Source organism: Gossypium arboreum, chromosome 3 (assembly GCF_025698485.1).
Source record: "Gossypium arboreum isolate Shixiya-1 chromosome 3, ASM2569848v2, whole genome shotgun sequence".
In the NCBI taxonomy this organism is placed as follows: Eukaryota; Viridiplantae; Streptophyta; class Magnoliopsida; order Malvales; family Malvaceae; genus Gossypium; species Gossypium arboreum.
The window spans coordinates 4,347,546-4,369,807 of NC_069072.1; the positions used below are offsets into that span (position 1 = coordinate 4,347,546).

The window sequence follows — 22,262 nt, forward strand, 5'->3', positions numbered from 1 at the left end:
TAATTAAAAACATAAAATTTACTACTTTGAGAGTATTTTTGGTAGTAAATCTTTTTCCATTTTAGAAAATGGAAAATAACTTTTTTTTTGCTAGTACAAAATATTAAATTAAAACATAAATGCTCTATATTTTTTTTTGTTAAAATTGAAGTTCTTTATTCTTCATTAAAATTTTCCTATTCTACTTATTTCTTTTCTAGAATTATTGTCATCATTCTATCACGAGTTCGTGTTTTTAATATCGAAAAAAAAATTAAAACACAAGTTTCTTTTTTTATCTAATTATTTTTTAAATTTTTAGGTGTCGCCTGAAACATCAGCGGCACTAAATAAATTTTTTTTACTTTTTTTCCTGTATACTGAAAAAAACTCGTATTTACTATACAAAATATGGGTGCCGCCGATTGATCCGGCTGCACCCAAAAAATGAATTTTTTTTATTAGAAATAAAGTGGTGTCGCCGATTAATTAAGTGACACTCATATTTTACTATGTATTTTGCCTATTCTCGTAGATATTATTCTTGTTATCCTATTTTCGTATATATTAATTTATTTTATATTATTCATGTAAGGAACCCATAATAGTCTTCTACTTATTGAATTTAAACATATTATTTTAATTTATTAACATCATTAAATTTTTTATATTAAATTTATATTTAGATGTGATCGTATAAAAATGGCACGGTCTTTGGAGACTAAAAATTTGATTCTCAAAATGGACAGCTTGACAGCTATTAATTTCATTGACAAAGTCAATAAACAGCTTTCATCAAATGCGTTAATCCGTTCAATACAATATATATCGAAGCGGAAATAATTTGTTCGTATTAAACATATATATTGAGACAAATGATCTAGACAACTTTTATGAAAACGAGAACAATAAAATACCATGTTTTCATTGATGCCTCCATAAAAATCTAAGTTGACTTTGAAGGCTGACCAAATTGAAATAATGTTCATGAGAATAGTCAGAAGTTAGATTTGAGTTTCTTTCCTGTTTATGGATAAATAAAAAAAACTATAAAGGGATAAATTCCTAAAAATAAAATCCAAATTCAGATTTACGAAAATTAATAGCAAATTTTCTTCCCCCCCTACTCTTAAAAGCCGCTTAGTGCGAAGCATATATACCTTCACCTATTAAAGCTTCTCCACTACTAAAGAACGAATAGCTTAATTTCAGAGAAAAAAATAAGTCATAAACTTCCGGAAAAAAGAAAGGGTTCCATTTTTTTCTTAATTGTGCAATCACTATAATCTTTAAAATTGTTGTAATAGCCGATTGAGTCTTAACATGATTGGTATTGGTATTGTTATCAATACAGGAGGACATAGATTCAACTACACTGAAACACATTATCCTATAATTTAAATGTTAAGAAAAAACATATAATGAAATTAATGTTTAAAAATATTATAATATTAGTAATTTAAAGTTTTCAATTATGTGTAATAATTTATATTTAAAAATAAAATTAATTTTTAAAAAATGTTTAGAATTTTATTTTAGGACACTATTAAAAATAAAAATAATTATATAAAAAATAATTATTTATCATTCTTTTATTAAAAATAACAGAGATAATATGAAATCACAATTTCGTTTAGTATGGTACCTACCATAAATCTTCCTTTTAGGCATTATTCTTTTGATTGGCAAATCACAGGAGTTCCAATTAATTTTTTTGACAAGACTAGAATTTAACTTAACTCGAAAAGTACTTTACAGATAATGTGAATTAGTACTTTTTTTCTTTGACCTTAAAAGTTAAAATTTACTATTAGTCTTTGTAAAAGTTGTAGATTTAATTTTTATATTTTAATTTGATTAATTTTAAACTTTTATTTTTAAATTATTCAATTTTAGTCCTTAAATTTTTAATTTTAAAATTTTATTTAAATTCATTTATTTATGTATTATGTATATGGTTAAAGATTTTGTCCATATTCTTCAATTAAATTATTTTAATATCTATATTGTTGTTAATTTATTGACTAAAATTTTAATGAGTAATATGCATATAATTTCACCATTTATTTACACTAATCTTCATCATCGATGCTTATAAAACCCAAAGATCAGTCGCCTCATAATCCGTGGATTACAAAATTAATTAGTTATAAGTAACAATTTGTAAAACCCTCTTTTTTCTTCTCGCCAAGATCTGAGAAATCATCCATCGGCAAGCATGGATATGCGAAGAAGCACACCTTGCTCAAGATGCAGGCAAAGATTTATGGCGAAATCAGTGACCAAAGGTGCAGATGTTGAATGCCCTTCATGCAAACCTAACTATCTTCCCATTCCAGCCGATGAACAATATTCTTCGAGCCAGCAGCAGCACTATGGGCTACGCAGCCGAATGAGATGCTTCTATAGCCAAGTCAGAGGAAAAGTGCATCAAAGTACGGTAACTCCTTCCTTAAATCCCGACCCCTCGGCTTTCAACTCGATGAAGAGATCAAGCAAGCGTGCAGTGCTTTGCGGAATCACTTACAACAACTGGAAGCAGTATAGGCTTAAAGGAACCATTAACGACGTCAGAAACATGAGAGATTTGTTGATTAATAATTTCGGGTACCCTGGACATTTCATTCGGGTTCTCACCGGTATGTTCTTCAGTTATATTTGTTTAATGTTTTACCATTTTCGTTGTGATGATTAATGGAAAAAGAAAAACTGCAGAAGAGGAGGCGGACCCACGGTTTATACCGACGAGGAAAAACATCGAGGATTCATTGAGTTGGTTGGTGAGTGACAGCCGGCAGGGAGATTCGTTGGTGTTTTTCTACTCCGGTCATGGGTTACGGCAACCGGATTTTAACAACGATGAGGATGATGGGTTCGATGAAACTATATGTCCGGTTGATTTCCAAGAAGCAGGGATGATAGTGGATAATGATCTTAATACCCTCATCGTTCGGCCACTCACCCCTGGCGTTACGCTTCATGCCATTGTTGACGCTTGCCATAGCGGAACCATTTTAGATCTTCCCAAAGTTTATATGAGTGAAGAGTAAGCTTCTCATATTCCCAAAGAAATTTTTTTGCCTTTCTATGATAAGTAAGAATATCAGATAAACAGATATTCTATTCTCTAAGTTCAATGAACTGAACTTTTTTTCCCATTTGAAAGTGAGAGGCACTACTCAAACAACCTGTTCATTATGCCCTTACTTTATCATCGTCCTCATTAAACAGGAAAAATTGGGTAAACAGCATTCCTCCGTCGGGAGCGGAGAAACGTACAAGTGGTGGATTAGCTATTTCTATTAGTGCTTGTCTTGATCACCAAGCCGCTGCCGATACCTCTGTAAGTGTTAATTTTTTTTCATTTTTCAAATATTAACCAGCCATGGATGATGATGATGAATTTAGAACTTAAATTCTCATAATGAATTTACAACACATGAATACTGGTGCAGGCCTTTACCGCCGGCAAGATGAACGGTGCACTGACCTACATATTGGCGGAGATTCTGAAGAAATTACCAGGCCCGACGTATGGAGACTTATTCGATTTAATTAATGAAACCCTTAATAACGTTAACCAATCTAGTTGCCTTGCAAATACAAGATTCTTGAGGAGACTCTTCAACTCCAATTTCTCACAGGTCATTTACTATACAATTAATCCATTTCTTGATTAACATTACATTTCAATATGCATGGCTTAATTCCTTGTTTTTGATTTCTATGTAGACACCACTTCTTTCGTCTTCGGCAGAGTTCGACGTTTACAAAAAGCATTTGTTCCTGTAAACAAATTATATTGTTGCAACATTATATATGTATACATATATGTATGTATATATATATCGCTGATTGACTCAGAGCTATGAGATGTTGACTGAACAAAGATCGTTATTACCCAAAATCAATAAAAAGGTTGAAGAAAAATAAGGTTGGATCATCGTCATTAGGTGATCTCTGGTGTGTACCTAAAACATTTTTATTATTGCACTGTGTGGATTCTCTCTGTATGATGAACAATGTACAATGTACAATGCTTCCAAATTAATGATAAATGCTTAATGTTGACTGTTGGGTTGAAAAATATCTTATTTAATCACATTATAGAATCGAAACAATCATAAAAAAAACTTAGTGAAAATTAAAATATACAACGAATCAAATTCCATTTAGAATTAGTTTAAATGATTTTATCATGTCATCATATGCAAAATATAGTAGAAGAATTTATACCTTGAATAAAGGTGGTTGTCATCCTCGTTCAATTCTTTCTTTGTTTTCGCACAAATACTAGGTTCGGTTATTGAGAACCTGTAGCCATCTAAACATACTGTCACTATGGGTAATCTACACTAGAAATTTAGAAAACCTTTATAAGGTTGAGATTCACTTTGTCAAAATAGTGTTAGCAATCTAATCACTTGGATCCACACCCTTTTTGGTTTCAATCTCAATACCGAAAAGAAAACTAAAAACATAAATTTAAAGAATAATTTTGGCCTGTTTTCTTTTTGTTTATTCTGAAAAAAAAAGGAGAAAAAAAAAAACTACCAGAGATATGTCGCTATGGTTTTAATCAACTTTTGATTAATTGTATTTTAACCCTTGAATTTTGTTGAATTATTCAATTTAATATTTTTTTTCATTTTAATTTTCAAATTTAATTATCATGTGCGACCCATTTTGCTTCCAATATTATGTTGGCAAGAAATATATATAATTTATTTCAATCTGTAAATAATTATATTCGTAGATTGATGAGCGATATCTAGCAATCCATAATGACCCCAAATTATTAAAATAGTCAAAATATATTTTCGACAAAATCTTTTAGTATTCGGTATTTATATGTAATTTGAACATTTCATCATATATCCCAAATTAATAAGCTAAAAGTCATGGCACAGTGTCTACCTTTGCTTATTCATGTTAGTCTACAACTCGTATTAACTCTGACTAATTGTCTTGGCCAAAGACTTGTAGCTAGTACAAGTCAAAAGAATATAGATCATGTCCCCTCATATTAGTTGGAGTGATGGATCATCTCTGGACCACTCTACCACCTTCGTATGCCTCATACTCAAAACTACCTTAAGCATTTGTCAATAGGGACCCATTTCGTGATGAATCAAAGTATGACACTGAACGTACAAGGTGAGTCAGTGCCACAAGTCTAAGGATTATTTACACTATCGACATATGAGAGTATTTTCATAGACACATGAGTGAAATGTCAAATGAAACTTTTATAACAAGTCATGTTCAATGTATCTGATCTTATAACAAGCACCTACATATTATCCTCAAGTATCCTATATTTCAATTTATGAAATTAGTTGCATGCATTCTATGCATGAAGTTTTAACATGTGTTGACCTTTGAGCATTATCAATGTCCTATCTCGATAATACAACAACCAAAAACAATTTAGGAATAATGAGTAATGCATAGAGAGATAATAATTATAATTCCTTATAATTTTGTTCCATGAGCTTTATCTATACAAGTGTTAAATATCATATACTTTACTTATGGATAAAGAAATACTTCAATTTATTATTATAAAACTATAATAATATCACTACAATTAAATATTGTTTAATCTTTACAAATGAATCACGATTGACTTGTAGGCTCACACTAACATATAATTTACTCTCTAGTGGTGTGATCAAACATTTTTAATTTTATTTATTAAATTATTAATTATTTTATGACAATAATTGTTTTATTTATCTTATATTATATATGTATACAAAGTGTATCTATTAGTGTCATGAGGCTAGAACTTACGTATTACATTTATATTATTAGATTTGTACAATCTTCTTTAGGGATAAATATTAAAACTATACATGAATTATGATTTAATTTGCAATTGAATACATGAAATTTTGATTTGATTCAATTCTTGTAAATTATTAACACAATTATTGATATAACATTATTTTATGTTTATATGTTGCATACACAAAATAATTATATTTATCTAAAATAAAAATAAATTGATGTATTTATTTCTTTAAATGTGTATGATTAAATCAAAATTAAAGTTTCAAGTATACATTTGAGCCAAAATTAGAGCTTCACGTATATAATTGTACCAAATTATAGTTCATATATATAATTACATGTTAAATTAAAGTTCATGTATGATTTTAAGATTTATCGGGATAGAAATTATTCAAATATCGAATTTGAGATGGGTGTTAATTCAAAACACATTGTTTAACTAAAATTTAGTGTTTTATTAATTAAATGAACACTATTCTTTGATTTTTGTTAATTAAAGCCCTTGATTGAACTAAAAGTATAAAAATACCTTTGGGAGAAATCTGATACTCAAGTTAAAATTTAATGTTTTTGAGATATGCTACTGATATCACTATAAAAACTACCATAGTTTCAAAATTTTGTTACATATATGATATAATGCGAAGCATATATACCTTCACCTATTAAAGACTAAGCTTAATTTCAGAGAAAAAAAAAATAAGTCAAAACTTCTAGGAAAAAGAAAGGGCTCCCTTTTTTTTTTTTTCTTAAATGTGCAATCACTATAATCTTTAACATTATTGTAATAGCCGATGGAATCTTAACTCGATTAGTATTGATATTATTATTAATATAGGAGGACGTAGATTTGACTACAGTGAAACACATTATCCTCTAATTTAAAGGTTAGAAAAAGAATTTATAATAAAACTAATGTTCAAAAATGTTGTAATATTATTAATTTAAAGTTTTCAATTATGTGTAATAATTTATATTTGAAAAAATTAAAATTAATTTTAAAAAATGTTTAGAATTTTATTTTGAGATACTATAAAAAATAAAAGGTAATTATATGAGAAAAATGATTGTATGAAATTATCATTCCACGTCATCCTTATCCCCAGAGGCAGATACAAGGGGCTGGCAGGGGCCCTGGCCCCCTTAAAATGGAAAATTTATATTTAGACCCTTAAATTTTTTTTAAATTTTAAATTAGTAAAGGTAAAATTGTACTTTAGCCCCCTAAAATTATAAAAATTCGATTTAATTCTTTAAAAATTATAAAGATATAGAATATAAAAAATTAAAATTTCATTCGACCCCCTAAAAATTTATTCTGGCTTCGCCCTTACCTATCCCTTTTCAAAAGAAGAATAACAAATCTGATTTTTTTCTCCTAATTTTTAGCTTTTTTCTTTGTTGAATTTAAATTTTTTTCAAGAAGAAAAAGATGAAAATCAGGATAAAAAATTTGATTTGTCATTCTCCTATTGAAAGGGATGACGTAAAATCACATTTTTATACAATCCTTATTTATTATATAGAAAGTCTTTATTAATTTTTTTCGAAATTAATTTAATCATTTTTAGCTTAGATTCCTTTTAGGCATTAGTATGATACCTACCATAAATCTTCCTTTTAGGCATTATTCTTTTGATTGGCAAACCACAGTAGTTCCAATTAATTTTTTTTGGGACAAAACTCGAATTATAACTTAACTCGAAAAGTACTTTACGGATAATGTGAATTAATTTTTTTTTTTCACAAGACTTGAATTAGACCTTAAAGTTAAAATTTATTATTAATCTCTAATTTGATTAATTTTAGCCTTTGTATTTTTAAATTATTCAATTTTAGTTCTTGAACTTTTGAATTTTGAATTTTGGTTAAATTCAATTACTCATTTATTATGTATATGATTGTAGATTTTGTCTATATTTTTCAATTAAATCATTTTAATCCCTATACTGTTGTTAGTCCATTAACTAAAATTTTAGCTAGTGAGTAATATGTAGATAATTTCACCATTTCTTTACACTAATCTTCATCATCTATGCTTATAAAACCCAAAGATCGGTGGACTACAAAATTAATTAGTTATAAGTAACAATTTGTAAAACCCTCTTTTTCTTCTCGCCAAGATTGAGAAGCATCCATCGACAAGCATGGATATGCGAAGAAATACATCTTGCTCGCGATGCAGGCAAAGTTTTATGGCGAAATCAATGACCAAAGGTGCAGATGTTGAATGCCCTTCATGCAAACCAAACTATCTTCCCATTCTAGCCGATGAACAATATTCTTCGAGCCAGCAGCAGCACTATGGGCTATGCAGCCGAATGAGATGCTTTTATAGCCAAATCAGAGGAAAAGTGCATCAAAGTACGGTAACTCCTTCCTTAAATCCCGACCCCTCGGCTTTCAACTTGATGAAGAGATCAAGCAAGCGAGCAGTGCTTTGCGGAATCACTTACAACAACCGGAAGCAGTATAGGCTTAAAGGAACCACTAACGACGTCAGAAACATGAGAGATTTGTTGATTAATAATTTCGGGTACCCTGGACATTTCATTCGGGTTCTCACCGGTATGTTCTTCAGTTATATTTGTTTAATGTTTTACCATTTCCGTTGTGATGATTAATGGAAAAAGAAAAACTGCAGAAGAGGAGGCGAACCCACGGTTTATACCGACGAGGAAAAACATCGAGGATTCATTGAATTGGTTGGTGAGTGACAGCCGGCGGGGAGATTCGTTGGTGTTTTTCTACTCCGGTCATGGGTTACCGCAACCGGATTTTAACAACGATAAGGATGATGGGTTCGATCAAGCTATATGTCCGGTTGATTCCCAAGAAGCAGGGATGATAGTGGATAATGATCTTAATACCCTCATCGTTCGGCCACTCACCCCTGGCGTTACGCTTCATGCCATTGTTGACGCTTGCCATAGCGGAACCATTTTAGATCTTCCCAAAGTTTATATGAGTGAAGAGTAAGCTTCTTATATTCCCAAAGAAATTTTTTTGCCTTTCTATGATAAGTAAGAATATCAGATAAACATATATTCTATTCTCTAAGTTCAACGAACTGAACTTTTTTTCCCATTTGAAAGTGAGAGGCACTACTCAAACAACCTGTTCATTATACCCTTACTTTACATCGTCCTCATTAAACAGGAAAAAATGGGTAAACAACAGTCCTCCGTCGGGAGCAGAGAAACGTACAAGTGGTGGATTAGCTATTTCTATTAGTGCTTGTCTTGATCACCAAGCCGCCGCCGATACCCCTGTAAGTGTAAATTTTTTTTCATTTTTCAAATATTAACTATCCATGGATGATGATGATGAATATAGAAATTAAATTCTCATAATGAATTTACAACACATGAATACTGGTGCAGGCCTTTACCCCCGGCGAGATGAACGGTGCACTGACCTACATATTGGCGGAGATTCTGAAGAAATTACCAGGCCCGACGTATGGAGACTTATTCGATTTAATTAATGAAACCCTTAATAACGTTAACCAATCTAGTTGCCTTGCTAATACAAGATTCTTGAGGAGACTCTTCAACTCCAATTTCTCACAGGTCATTTACTATACACTTAATCCATTTCTTGATTAACATTACATTTCAATATGCATGGCTTAATTCCTTGTTTTTGATTTCTATGTAGACACCACTTCTTTCGTCTTCGGCAGCGTTCGACGTTTACAAAAAGCATTTGTTCCTGTAAACAAATTATATTGCTGCAACATTATATATGTATACATATATGTATGTATACATATATATATATATCGCCGATTGATTCAGTGCTGTGAGATGTTGACTGAACAAAGATCGTTATTACCCAAAATCAATAAGAAGGTTGAAGAAAAATAAAAGGTTGGATCATCGTCATTAGGTGATCTCTGGTGTGTACCTAAAACATTTTTATTATTGCACTGTGTAGATTCTCTCTGTATGATGAACAATTACAATGTACAATGCTTCCAAATTAATAATAAATGCTTTAATGTTATCTGTTGGGTTGAAACACTTTTTATTTAATCTCATTATAGAATCGAAACAATCGTCAAAAGGAATTTAGTAAAAATTAAAATATACAACGAATTAGATTCCATTTAAGAATATTATAGTTTGAATGATTTTATCATGTCATCATATTCGAAATATAGTAGAAGAATTTATACCTTAAATGTGGTTGTCATCCTTGTTCAATTCTTTCTTCATTTTTGTGCGAATACTAGGTTCGGTTATCAAGAACCTATAGTCATCTAAATGTATAGCCACTATGAGTAATCTACACTAGAAATTTAAAAAACCTTTATCAAAATAGTGTTAGCTAGCAATCTAATCACGCGGATCTACACCCTTTTCAGTTTCAATCTCAATACTGAAAAGAAAACTAAAAACATAAATTTAAAGAATGATTTTCGTTTATTTTCTTTTTGTTTATTCTGAAAAAAAAAAGAGAAAAAAAAATACGAGAGATATGTTGCTAGGGTTTTTATCAACTTTTGATTAATTGATTTTAACCCTTGAATTTTGTTGAAGTATTCAATTTAATATTTTTCATTTTTATTTTCAAATTCAATAATCGTGTGCAACCCATTAGGCTTCCAATTATGCTGAAAAGAAATATAATTCATTTCAATCTGTAAATAATTATATTTGTAGATTCATGAGCGATATCTAGCAACCCATGATGACCCCTAATTATTAGAATAGTCAAAATATATTTTCGACAAAGTCTTTCAGTGTTTGGTATTTATATGTAATTTGAACATTTCGTCATATATCCCAAATTAATAAGCTAAAAATCATGGCACAGTGTCTACCTTTGCTTATTCATGTTAGTCTACAACTCGTATTAACTTTGACTAATTGTCTTGGCCAAAGACTTGTGGCTAGTACAAGTCAAAAGCATATAGGATATGTCTCCTCATATTAGTTGGAGTTATGGATCATCTCTAGACCACTTCACCACCTTCGTATGCCTTATGTCATACCCAAAACTACCTTAAGCATTTGTCAATAGGGACCCATTTCGTGATGAATCAAAGTATGACACTGAACGTACAATGTGAGTCAGTGCCACAAGTTAAAGGATTATTTACACTATCGACACATAAGAGTATTTCCATATACACGTGAGTGAAATGCCAAATGAAACTCTTATAACAAGTCATGGTCAATATATCAGTTCTTATAACAAGCACCTAAATGTTATCCTCAAGTATCCTATATTTCAATTTATGAAATTAGTTGCATGCATTCTATGCATGAAGTCTTAACATATGTTGACCTTTGAGTATTATCAATGTCCTATCTCGATAATACAACAACCAAAAACAATTTAGGAATAATGAGTTTAATGCATAGAGAGATCATAATTATAATTCCTTATAATTTTCTTGTATAGCCTAATGTGTTCCATGTAACACCCCTTACCTGTTACCGTCGCCGGAACAGGATACAAGGTATTACCAGAACATAACACATACCATTAAACATAACCGAAATATAAATATGTCATCCAATTTGATAGTGCATCGTATAATATATGTCTTGAACAATATTAGCCAACTTTAATGGCTTGTACAAATTAGCTGGTCGAGTACTGTAACTAATATTTTAAACCTAGACAAATATGACACGTAACAAAATAATTAAGCCTACTATACATGCCATAATTCAAAACGTTTAGTTCAAATACCCTAAAGTATGATAGTGCGGATAGATCTTCACGATCCTTAACTCTGAGCAAGTCAAGAACACTATAAGACAAAAGAGAGAAACAAAGTAAGCTTATAGCTTAGTAAGTAAGTATGTAAATACTAATTAAAAAAAAATCTAACATGTTTACACAACAATTCAAGTATATCTACTTTAACTTCACTATTCATTCCACTTTGATTAAGCTGTCTCTGCTGCGTCATATTCACTAAATAAATCATAACTCGAGTTACAAAACTCGAAATTTAAATCCGTAAAATTTCCCTGAATCTAGACTCATAAAGCTTTTTGCTAATTTTTTTCTATAATTTTTGGTTCAGCCGATTAGTACAGTTTATTAGTTAAAGTTTCCCCTGTTACACAGCTCGACTGATCTGACCTCTGTTCACTACAAATTGAATTTCTCTCAGTACACAATTCAAACAACCCTGAAGTCTGCTTCATTTAAAACTAGTCTCAATAAGGAATTTAGGCATGTAAACTATATTTCTTAATTTGCTTTGTACAATTTTAATGATTTTCAAAGTTGGAACAGGGGATCACGTATTCATCCTGAGCAAGTCACATACAATTGTAAATATCTCAAAATATAGAATTCCTTTGCTTGCTCTGTTTCTTTTACATGAAAGTAGACTCATTAAACTTTAATTTCACATCTCATTCAACTTCTAATTATATTCCTCCTATTTTTGGTGATTTTTCAAAATCACGTCACTGCTACCATCTAAAAACAGTTTTAATGCTAATTTCACTCTTTCACACATTCTTTATGCTAACCTCATTTTATCTTATATATGTTTATACCACAAATCATTTTCACCACATTTCATTCACCAAAAGTGTAGGTCCAAACCACAATATCACCACAAAACCATCCCGTTGAACAATTCGGATCAATCCTCGATATTTAATGGTTTCAGCACACATCCCCACCATCATACTTCATTTAGTTCGGCTATCTTGTACACATGGTGAACACTTAGTACCACTCATGCGACCTAGCCGATTTGTCTCGTAGCTCTCTTGTCTACATGGTGTCCTTCACTTGGAATCACGCATGCACCTAGCTACATTTATCTTTCACGTAGCTCTCTTGTCTACATGGTGTCCTTCACTTGGAATCACGCATGCACCTAGCTACATTTATCTTTCACGTAGCTCTCTTGTCTACATGGGATACATCTCGTATCACACATGTGACCTAGCTACTACAGGGTGTCTCGTAGCTTTCTTGTACACATGATGTGCACTCAGCATCATACATGTGACCTAGCTACGCTCCTCTATTTCATTCGATCTCTCCGATTGTTCAACCGGATCTCTCTCTATATTTATTTCCATTCTTCCAATAGTCGATTTACATTTTAACATCAGCTAGTATGTTTATATAATAGGCTGAAATATAAGAATGTACATGAAATTATTGTAATATTTACATACAAACTTACCTTGGTGCAAAATGTGGAAATTTTGCAATTTAGTCCAAAACTTTTTCCTTCCCTGCTCGAGATCAATTCCGCGTCTTTCTTGATCTATAATAACACATTTAGCTCATTTAATACTCATACTATTTATTTCAATCCAAAAATCACATCATGGAAAAATTACATTTTTGGCCCCTAACTTTTACAAAATTACAATTTTGCCCCTAGGCTCGGAATTTAATTTCAGCCCTTATTCTTATGTTTTATGATATGCTGAACAGTTTTCTTCTACAACAACATCAAATTCTCACTCTATCATATAGTTATGAACAATAGGTATTTTTACCGATTATGCTGCTTTTACTGCTTTTCACTTAAAACCGAGTAGCACAAGTTATTTAACATAATTTAAAACCTCATATTCTATCATAAAACATCAAAATACACAAATTTCACCTATGGGTATTTTTCCCAATATGAACCCTAGGTTAAATTATTACTAGCATAAGCTTAATCGAGCTTCCGGATTCCAAAACGTAAAGAACATTAAAAACGGGCTTGAAATCACTTACTATGGAGCTTGAAAATTGAAGAAACCCTAGCTATGGAGAGAGGGAGAATTCGCAGCAACTAAGGAGGATGATGATCAATTTTGTGTTATTTTTCCCATTTTATTTCATTTAATATCCAAATGACCAAAATGCCCTCCTTACTAAACTTTCAAAATTCCTTCCATGTCCTAATTTTGTCCATGAACTTAAAATTGGTCAAATTGCTATTTAAGACCTCCTAATTAATATTCCAAAACAATTTCATACTAAAACTTCGGGATGCAAATTTTGCAACTTATTCGATTTAGTCCCTACTTTCAATTTAAGCACTTTAGGCATAGAATTTCATCACGAAATTTTCACACAATCATGCAATCATATCATAAACCCCAAAATAATTATAAAACAATTATTTCTATCTCGGATTTGTGGTCACGAAACCACTATTCCGATTAGGCCCTAATTCGGGTTGTCACAATTCTCCCCCCCTTTTGAGATTTTCGTCCCCGAAAATCTTACCGGTAAAGAGGTTTGGGTACTGTTTCCTCATAGCTTCCTCAGGTTCCCACGTAGCCTCTTCTATCCCATGTCTGTGCCACAATACTTTCACTAAAGCTATACTTTTATTTCTTAACTGTTTAACCTCTCGAGCCAAAATCTTTATTGGTTCCTCCTCATAGGTCATATCCGATCGAATCTCAATTTCTGTTGGAGAAATCACATGTGAAGGATCAGAACGATAACGTCGCAACATTGATACATGAAACACGTTATGAATTCTTTCTAACTCTGCCGGTAAGGCCAACCGATATGCCACTGGTCCAATTCTCTCAAGAATCTCGTGACGGCCCAATAAAACGCGGACTCAACTTGCCTTTTCGACTAAATCTCGAATCTTTTTCCATGGTGACACCTTCAAGAACACTTTATCACCCACCGAAATTCAATCTCTTTTCTTTTAAATCGATATGACTTTTGTCGATCCGAAGCGACTTTCAAGCAATCCCAATTACTTTTATTTTCTCTTGGTTTCTTTAACTAGATCAACTCCATGAATCATTTCTCACTAAGCTCGGTCCAATATAAAGGAGTTCGACACTTACGACCATACAAGGCTTCAGACGGTGCCATTTGTATACTTGATTGATAACTGTTATTGTAGGCAAACTCAATCAAAGATAGATATTTCTCCCAACTACCTCCAAATTCTAAAACACAAGATCTAAGCATATCTTCGAGTACCGGATTACTCTTTCCGTTTGACCATCTGCTTGTGGATGAAATGCGGTACTAAAGTTCAATTTTGTACCCAAAGCTTATTGTAACTTTTTCCAAAATCTCGAGGTAAATCTTGGATCTCTATCGATATTATAGACATAGGTACTCGTGCAACTTCACAATTTCAGCAATATATAATTGGCTAATTTATCAAGTGAGTAATCGAGTGCGTCTTGGTATAAAGTGGGTGACTTTGTTAATCTATCAACCACTACCCAAACAAAGATCCTTCTTTTTAGGAGTTAAAGGCAAGCGGTTACAAAATCCATGGTAATCTTGTCCCATTTCCACTGTGCACCATTACCGGTTGAAGTAATCTCAAGGCACTTGATGTTCAACTTTTACTTGTTGATGATCAAACACTTGGTTACAAATTCAAATGTCCTTTTCATACCGCCACCAATACTGACTTCTTTAAATCATTATACATTTTTGTGCTACCAGGATGAACGATAAAATGACCATTGTGCGCCTCATGTAATATTTTCAATCAATTTATCGTTTTTCGGCACACATATCCTGTCTCGAAACATCAAGCAGTCATCCGGTCCAACTCGAAAATCGAGTCGTAACTCGATTCGCATTGAGTTCTCATGATCCGCAACTCACTATCATTCTTTTGAGCATCACAAATCAATCTGGAGAAATAACGGTTTAGCTCTCATCTCGCTAAGATTGACCCATCATCGACAATGCTAACCCGTGTTCATGGCTCTCAAAGTAAAAAGAAATTTTCGCTCAAGGCGTCAAGAACTACATTTGCTTTTCCGGATGATAATCAATCACTAGATCATAATCCTTTAATAATTCAAGCCATCTTCATTGTCGCAGATTCAGATCCTTTTGATTCATCAAGTACTTCAAACTTTTGTGATCGGTAAAATTCGCATTTTCACCGTACAAATAATGTCGCCAAATCTTCAAAGCAAAAACAACAATGCCGCCCAAATCATGTGTAGGATAGTTCTTCTCATGCGGTTTTAACGTCTCAAGCATAAGCTACCACTTTACCCTCTTGCATCAACACACATCCAAGGCACATCAATGATGCATCACTATAAATTACGAACTCCTTTCCGACTCGGGCTGTACTAAAATTGGTGCTTCAATCAATCGTGCTTTCAATTTTTCAAAACTTTGTTGACATTTATCATCCATTCAAACTTAACATTCTTTTGCAACAACTTAGTCATAGGAGAGGCAATCATCGAAAATCCTTCAACAAAACGTCTATAATACGGCTAAGCCTAAAAGCTTCTAACCTCGGATACATTCTTGGCGGTTTCCAATCAACGATCGCAGAAATCTTACTTGGATCCACCGAATACCATCACCGAGACTATATGCCCCAAAATCCGACTTCACGAAGCCGTAACTCACTTTTACTAAACTTGGCAAATAGTTTCTTTTCTCTCAAGATTTGCAATATAGTTCTCAAGTGTTCGCATGTTCAAACTCATCTCGAGAATAAATTAAAATGTCATCTATAAACACTACTACAAACTTATCCAAATATGGCGGAAGATCCGATTCATTAAGTCCATAAATATAGTGGAGCATTTGTTAAGTCGAAAGGCATCACAAGAAACTCATAATATCCATACCTTGTCCTAAAGGCGCTTTTCACATCTCGACTCCTTAACTCTCATTGGTAGTAACCGGACCTCAAATCAATCTTTGAAAACACTGTGGCCCCTTTAACGATCGAATAAATCATCAATCCTCAAGAACGGGTACTTGTTCTTTATAGTCACCTTATTAAGTCGACGGTAATCAATGCAAAGTCTCATTGAACCATCCTTCTTCTTACGAATAATACAGAGCACCCAGGGAGAGAAACTCGGTCTCACAAATCCCTTGTCCGTTAACTCCCGCAATCGAGCCTTCAATTCTTTTAATTCAATGAGCCATTCTATATGGAGCAATCGAGATCGGCAAAGGCTAAGCAACAAATCAATAGCAAAATCTATCTCTATTCGGAGGCAACCTGGCAATTCCTCCGAAATACATCCGAAACTCACGGACTATAAGATCGATTCAAATTTCAGTTGGGGCAACTCAATATTCATTACATAAGCGGATAAGCTTCACACCCTTTTCTCATGTATTTCATGCGGACATGTGCGAAATCACCATAGGCAATTTATTTGATTCATCTGTTTCAACCCACGAATTTCTCCATTTTCACATTTCAACTCTAGTGTCTTTTGTTTACAATCTACCTTAGCATCATACAATGTTAACGGTCCATTCCCAAGATAACGTCAAACTCACCAAATGGTAATGACATCAAGTTGGCGGAAAACAAGTGACCTTGAATCATTAATGGGCAATTCTTGCAAACCTTGTCAACTAGCACATATTGGCCTAAGGGTTTGACACTTTAATCGTAAACTCAATAAATTCAACAGCAACTTTTTATTGGATACTAAATTCATGCAAATATAGGAATGAGTGGACCGGGATCAATCAATGCAATAACAATAGTATCATAGAGAAAATGTACCAAGAATAACATCGGAGATGATGCATCTTCTGGCACGTATAGCATAAGCTCTAGCAGTGCTCTAGCTTCGATCTTGCCGTTAAATCTTTCATCACCGTTTTACTACTAGTCCCACCTCCAAGATTTCTCGGTGGTCTACCTCTACTAGCGGTGGTATTCATCTAGCACTCAAATCTTTCTTCTTTAACTTTCTTGGACAATCTCTAATAAAATGCTCATGAGAACAAGACTGAAACAAGCTCGCTCGGTCCCCAACACTCACCATAATGTTGCTCGCCACATTGTCGCACTCGGGCTTTCTAGGTCGCACATTACCCACACTTGCCACCAAGTAGCTTGAGCTTTAGACCCGAATATGCTCTACCACGATCTCTGTGAATCCCCAATTGAAACTGTCATTCGAGGGTTTGTCTCTTTGGACCTCTTTGGTTGAGATTGAAATGGCTTGCTTATCTGTCTTTTTCGACATCTCGGGCCTCAATAGTAGCTTTTCTTCTTTCTTTGTTCAATTCTTGACTTTAAGAGCTCGATCAACCAATACTACAAATTCTTTCAACTCCAAAATTCCTACAAGCATTTTAATGCCCTCATTCATCCATCTTCAAATCTTCTACACATAATGGCCTCGGTAGACACACATTCTCGAGCATACTTGCTGAGTCTTACAAATTCGCGTTCATACTGCTATGAGACATTTTCCCCGCTTCAATTCAAGGAACTCCTTCCGTTTTTGATCAATAAATCACGACTTATGTATTTCTTTCTAAATTCTTCCTGGAAGAAATCCCAAGTAACTTTTTCTTTTGGCACCACTGCAACCAAAGTCTTCCACCGGTGGTAGTCAATCTCTCAAAAGTGATACAAAGACACTTTAAGCATTCCTCGGTGTACATGAGAGCTCATCAAATACACGGGTAGAATTTTCAAGCCGTAATTCGCTTTCGGGATCATCATCGACATTTGCTCTAAACTCTTCGCCCCTTGTTTTGAATCTTGTCAACCGGAGGCTTGTTCATTCTTACCAAATCTATACCTTGAGCAGCTACTGAGAATCGCCCGAGGTATAGGAGGGGTGGAGGAGGTTGAGCATTTGGATTTGCTCGAATAAATTCAAGATACCAATTGTTCATCATTTGGAGAAAGGCATCCGAGCCTCATCTCCTTGTCTCAATGTCTCAGTCTACTTTCCATAGCGCGGTCCCTTGCGCGGAGCACAGCATTACAAAGATCATCACCGCAGTTCCTTCGGGATCCATTACTATATTAAAACAAAACACAGTTTAGAATAATCAGGAGTCACCACACTATCACAATATTTTTATGGCATGTATAGCTAGACCTTTACACACACTTTATTAGTCCGAGAACCGACTAAATCATAGCTCTGATACCACTAAATGTAACACCCCTTACCTGTTACCGTCGCCGGAATAGGATACAAGGTATTACCAGAACATAACACATACCATTAAACATATCCGAAATATAAATATGTCATCCAATTTGATAGTGCATCGTATAATATATGTCTTGAACAATATTAGCCAACTTTAATGGCTTGTACAAATTAGCTGGTCGAGTACTGTAACTAATATTTTAAACCTAGACAAATATGACACGTAACAAAATAATTAAGCCTACTATACATGCCATAATTCAAAACGTTTAGTTCAAATACCCTAAAGTATGATAGTGCGGATAGATCTTCACGATCCTTAACTCCTGAGCAAGCCGAAGAACACTATAAGACAAAAGAGAGAAACAAAGTAAGCTTATAGCTTAGTAAGTAAGTATGTAAATACTAATTAAAAAAAAATCTAACATGTTTACACAACAATTCAAGTATATCTACTTTAACTTCACTATTCATTCCACTTTGATTAAGCTGTCTCTGCTGCGTCATATTCACTAAATAAATCATAACTCGAGTTAAAAACTCGAAATTCAAATCCGTAAAATTTCCTGAATCTAGACTCATAAAGCTTTTTGCTAATTTTTTCTATAATTTTTGGTTCAGCCGATTAGTACAGTTTATTAGTTAAAGTTTCCCCTGTTACACAGCTCGACTGATCTGACCTCTGTTCACTACAAATTGAATTTCTCTCAGTACACAATTCAAACAACCCTGAAGTCTGTTTCATTTAAAACTAGTCTCAATAAGGAATTTAGGCATGTAAACTATATTTCTTAATTTGCTTTGTACAATTTTAATGATTTTTCAAAGTTGGAACAGGGGATCACGTATTCATCCTGAGCAAGTCACATACAATTGTAAATATCTCAAAATATAGAATTCCTTTGCTTGCTCTGTTTCTTTTACATGAAAGTAGACTCATTAAACTTTAATTTCACATCTCATTCAACTTCTAATTATATTCCTCCTATTTTGGTGATTTTTCAAAATCACGTCACTGCTACCATCTAAAAACAGTTTTAATGCTAATTTCACTCTTTCACACATTCTTTATGCTAACCTCATTTTATCTTATATATGTTTATACCACAAATCATTTTCACCACATTTCATTCACCAAAAGTGTAGGTCCAAACCACAATATCACCACAAAACCATCCCGTTGAACAATTCGGATCAATCCTCGATATTTAATGGTTTCAGCACACATCCCCACCATCATACTTCATTTAGTTCGGCTATCTTGTACACATGGTGAACACTTAGTACCACTCATGCGACCTAGCCGATTTGTCTCGTAGCTCTCTTGTCTACATGGTGTCCTTCACTTGGAATCACGCATGCGACCTAGCTACATTTATCTTTCACGTAGCTCTCTTGTCTACATGGTGTCCTTCACTTGGAATCACGCATGCGACCTAGCTACATTTATCTTTCACGTAGCTCTCTTGTCTACATGGGATACATCTCGTATCACACATGTGACCTAGCTACTACAGGGTGTCTCGTAGCTTTCTTGTACACATGATGTGCACTCAGCATCATACATGTGACCTAGCTACGCCCTCTATTTCATTCGATCTCTCCGATTGTTCAACCGGATCTCTCTCTATATTTATTTCCATTCTTCCAATAGTCGATTTACATTTTAACATCAGCTAGTATGTTTATATAATAGGCTGAAATATAAGAATGTACATGAAATTATTGTAATATTTACATACAAACTTACCACGGTGCAAAATGTGGAAATTTTGCAATTTAGTCCAAAACTTTTTCCTTCCCCTTCGAGATCAATTCGCGTCTTTCTTGATCTATAATAACACATTTAGCTCATTTAATACTCATACTATTTATTTCAATCCAAAAATCACATCATGGAAAAATTACATTTTGCCCCTAACTTTACAAAATTACAATTTTGCCCCTAGGCTCGGAATTTAATTTCAGCCCTTATTCTTATGTTTTATGATATGCTGAACATTTTCTCTTCTACAACAACATCAAATTCTCACTCTATCATATAGTTATGAACAATAGGTATTTTTACCGATTATGCTGCTTTTACTCGTTTTCACTTAAAACCGAGTAGCACAAGTTATTTAACATAATTTAAAACCTCATATTCTATCATAAAACATCAAAATACACAAATTTCACCTATGGGTATTTTTCCCAATATGAACCCTAGGTTAAATTATTACTAGCATAAGCTTAATCGAGCTTCCGGATTCCAAAACGTAAAGAACATTAAAACGGGCTTGAAATCACTTACTATGGAGCTTGAAAATTGAAGAAACCCTAGCTATGGAGAGAGGGAGAATTCGCAGCAACTAAGGAGGATGATGATCAATTTTGTGTTATTTTTCCCATTTTATTTCATTTAATATCCAAATGACCAAAATGCCCTCCTTACTAAACTTTCAAAATTCCTTCCATGTCCTAATTTTGTCCATGAACTTAAAATTGGTCAAATTGCTATTTAAGACCTCCTAATTAATATTCCAAAACAATTTCATACTAAAACTTCGGGATGCAAATTTTGCAACTTATTCGATTTAGTCCCTACTTTCAATTTAAGCACTTTAGGCATAGAATTTCATCACGAAATTTTCACACAATCATGCAATCATATCATAAACCCCAAAATAATTATAAAACAATTATTTCTATCTCGGATTTGTGGTCACGAAACCACTATTCCGATTAGGCCCTAATTCGGGTTGTCACATTCCATGAGCTTTATCTGTACAAGTGTTAAATATCATATACTTTACTCATGGATAAAGAAATACTTCAATTTATTATTATAAACTATAATAATATCACTACAATTAAATACTGTTTAATCTTTACACACGAATCACGATTGACTTGTAGGCTCATGCTAACATATAATTTACTCTCTAGTGGTGTGATCAAACATTTTTAATTTTATTTATTAAATTATTAATTTTATTCTAAATATGGTTTATAAGTTGTTAATGAAAATTAATTAAAAATTATATAGTAGAAACAATTAAAATAAGATAACTCTACTTACAGAGTGTAGTATAAATCATGTAATGGCACTTGTTAGAAATTCATGGTGGATATCCAATCCAAATTACACATTATATAGTGTTATCTAATCCTTCTTATTGAATGAGATTAAATCATTAAAAAATCTATGGATATTTTCCTTTCATAATTACCAAGGAATTTTCCTCTTTTCTTTACCCAATTCTTAATATTATATATTTTTATATTTGGTTTATGTGATTATTTTAATTTATTAAATAACATAATTTTATTTATGTAAAATAATATTATAAATTAAGTTCGCTAAATGATAATATCAAGAAAGAGCGTTTGCTCGCACACGAAGGCCCGCCTAAAATTTGAGAGGGTTTGGATAAAAAAAATTAGGCCCTAAAAATAAGCTTGGGCAAAAAAATAATTAGATCCGTTTAAAATATGGCCCAGGCTCGGGCTTGAACATTTAAGGCTTGAGCCCGACCTAACACGTTTTTAAGTTTATAATACTTTATATTATATTATTTTTATATATACTACGTAATTTAGAACACATTAAAAAATAAACTTATA

The 22,262-nt window shown here is 32.8% G+C and overlaps 2 protein-coding genes across 2 annotated transcripts; both read left to right on the forward strand.

Moving 5' to 3' along the window:
• Positions 1-2,053: 2,053 nt before the first annotated feature.
• LOC108475790 (metacaspase-1-like) lies at positions 2,054-4,066 on the forward strand. The gene is made up of 5 exons (XM_017777771.2): positions 2,054-2,618; positions 2,695-3,025; positions 3,211-3,322; positions 3,435-3,623; positions 3,712-4,066. Exons 1-5 carry the CDS (start codon positions 2,198-2,200, stop codon positions 3,769-3,771), a joined length of 1,113 nt encoding a protein of 370 aa, XP_017633260.1. The 5' UTR covers positions 2,054-2,197; the 3' UTR covers positions 3,772-4,066.
• Positions 4,067-7,743: 3,677 nt separating this feature from the next.
• Positions 7,744-9,798, forward strand: LOC108475247 (metacaspase-3-like). Its single transcript, XM_053026164.1, has 5 exons — positions 7,744-8,343; positions 8,420-8,750; positions 8,935-9,046; positions 9,159-9,347; positions 9,436-9,798. The coding sequence occupies exons 1-5, from the start codon at positions 7,923-7,925 to the stop codon at positions 9,493-9,495; spliced, it is 1,113 nt and encodes a 370-aa protein (XP_052882124.1). The 5' UTR covers positions 7,744-7,922; the 3' UTR covers positions 9,496-9,798.
• The last annotated feature ends 12,464 nt before the right edge of the window (positions 9,799-22,262 follow it).

Excerpts from the sequence above, each read along its gene's own strand:
- LOC108475790 (XM_017777771.2), top strand. The coding sequence starts at position 2,198 with ATGGATATGCGAAGAAGCACACCTTGCTCAAGATGCAGGCAAAGATTT. Across the intron at positions 3,026-3,210 it reads AAAGTTTATATGAGTGAAGA|GAAAAATTGGGTAAACAGCA; the intron begins GTAAGCTTCTCA and ends CTCATTAAACAG. Across the intron at positions 3,323-3,434 it reads AAGCCGCTGCCGATACCTCT|GCCTTTACCGCCGGCAAGAT; the intron begins GTAAGTGTTAAT and ends ATACTGGTGCAG.
- LOC108475247 (XM_053026164.1), top strand. The coding sequence starts at position 7,923 with ATGGATATGCGAAGAAATACATCTTGCTCGCGATGCAGGCAAAGTTTT. Across the intron at positions 8,344-8,419 it reads TTTCATTCGGGTTCTCACCG|AAGAGGAGGCGAACCCACGG; the intron begins GTATGTTCTTCA and ends GAAAAACTGCAG. Across the intron at positions 8,751-8,934 it reads AAAGTTTATATGAGTGAAGA|GAAAAAATGGGTAAACAACA; the intron begins GTAAGCTTCTTA and ends CTCATTAAACAG.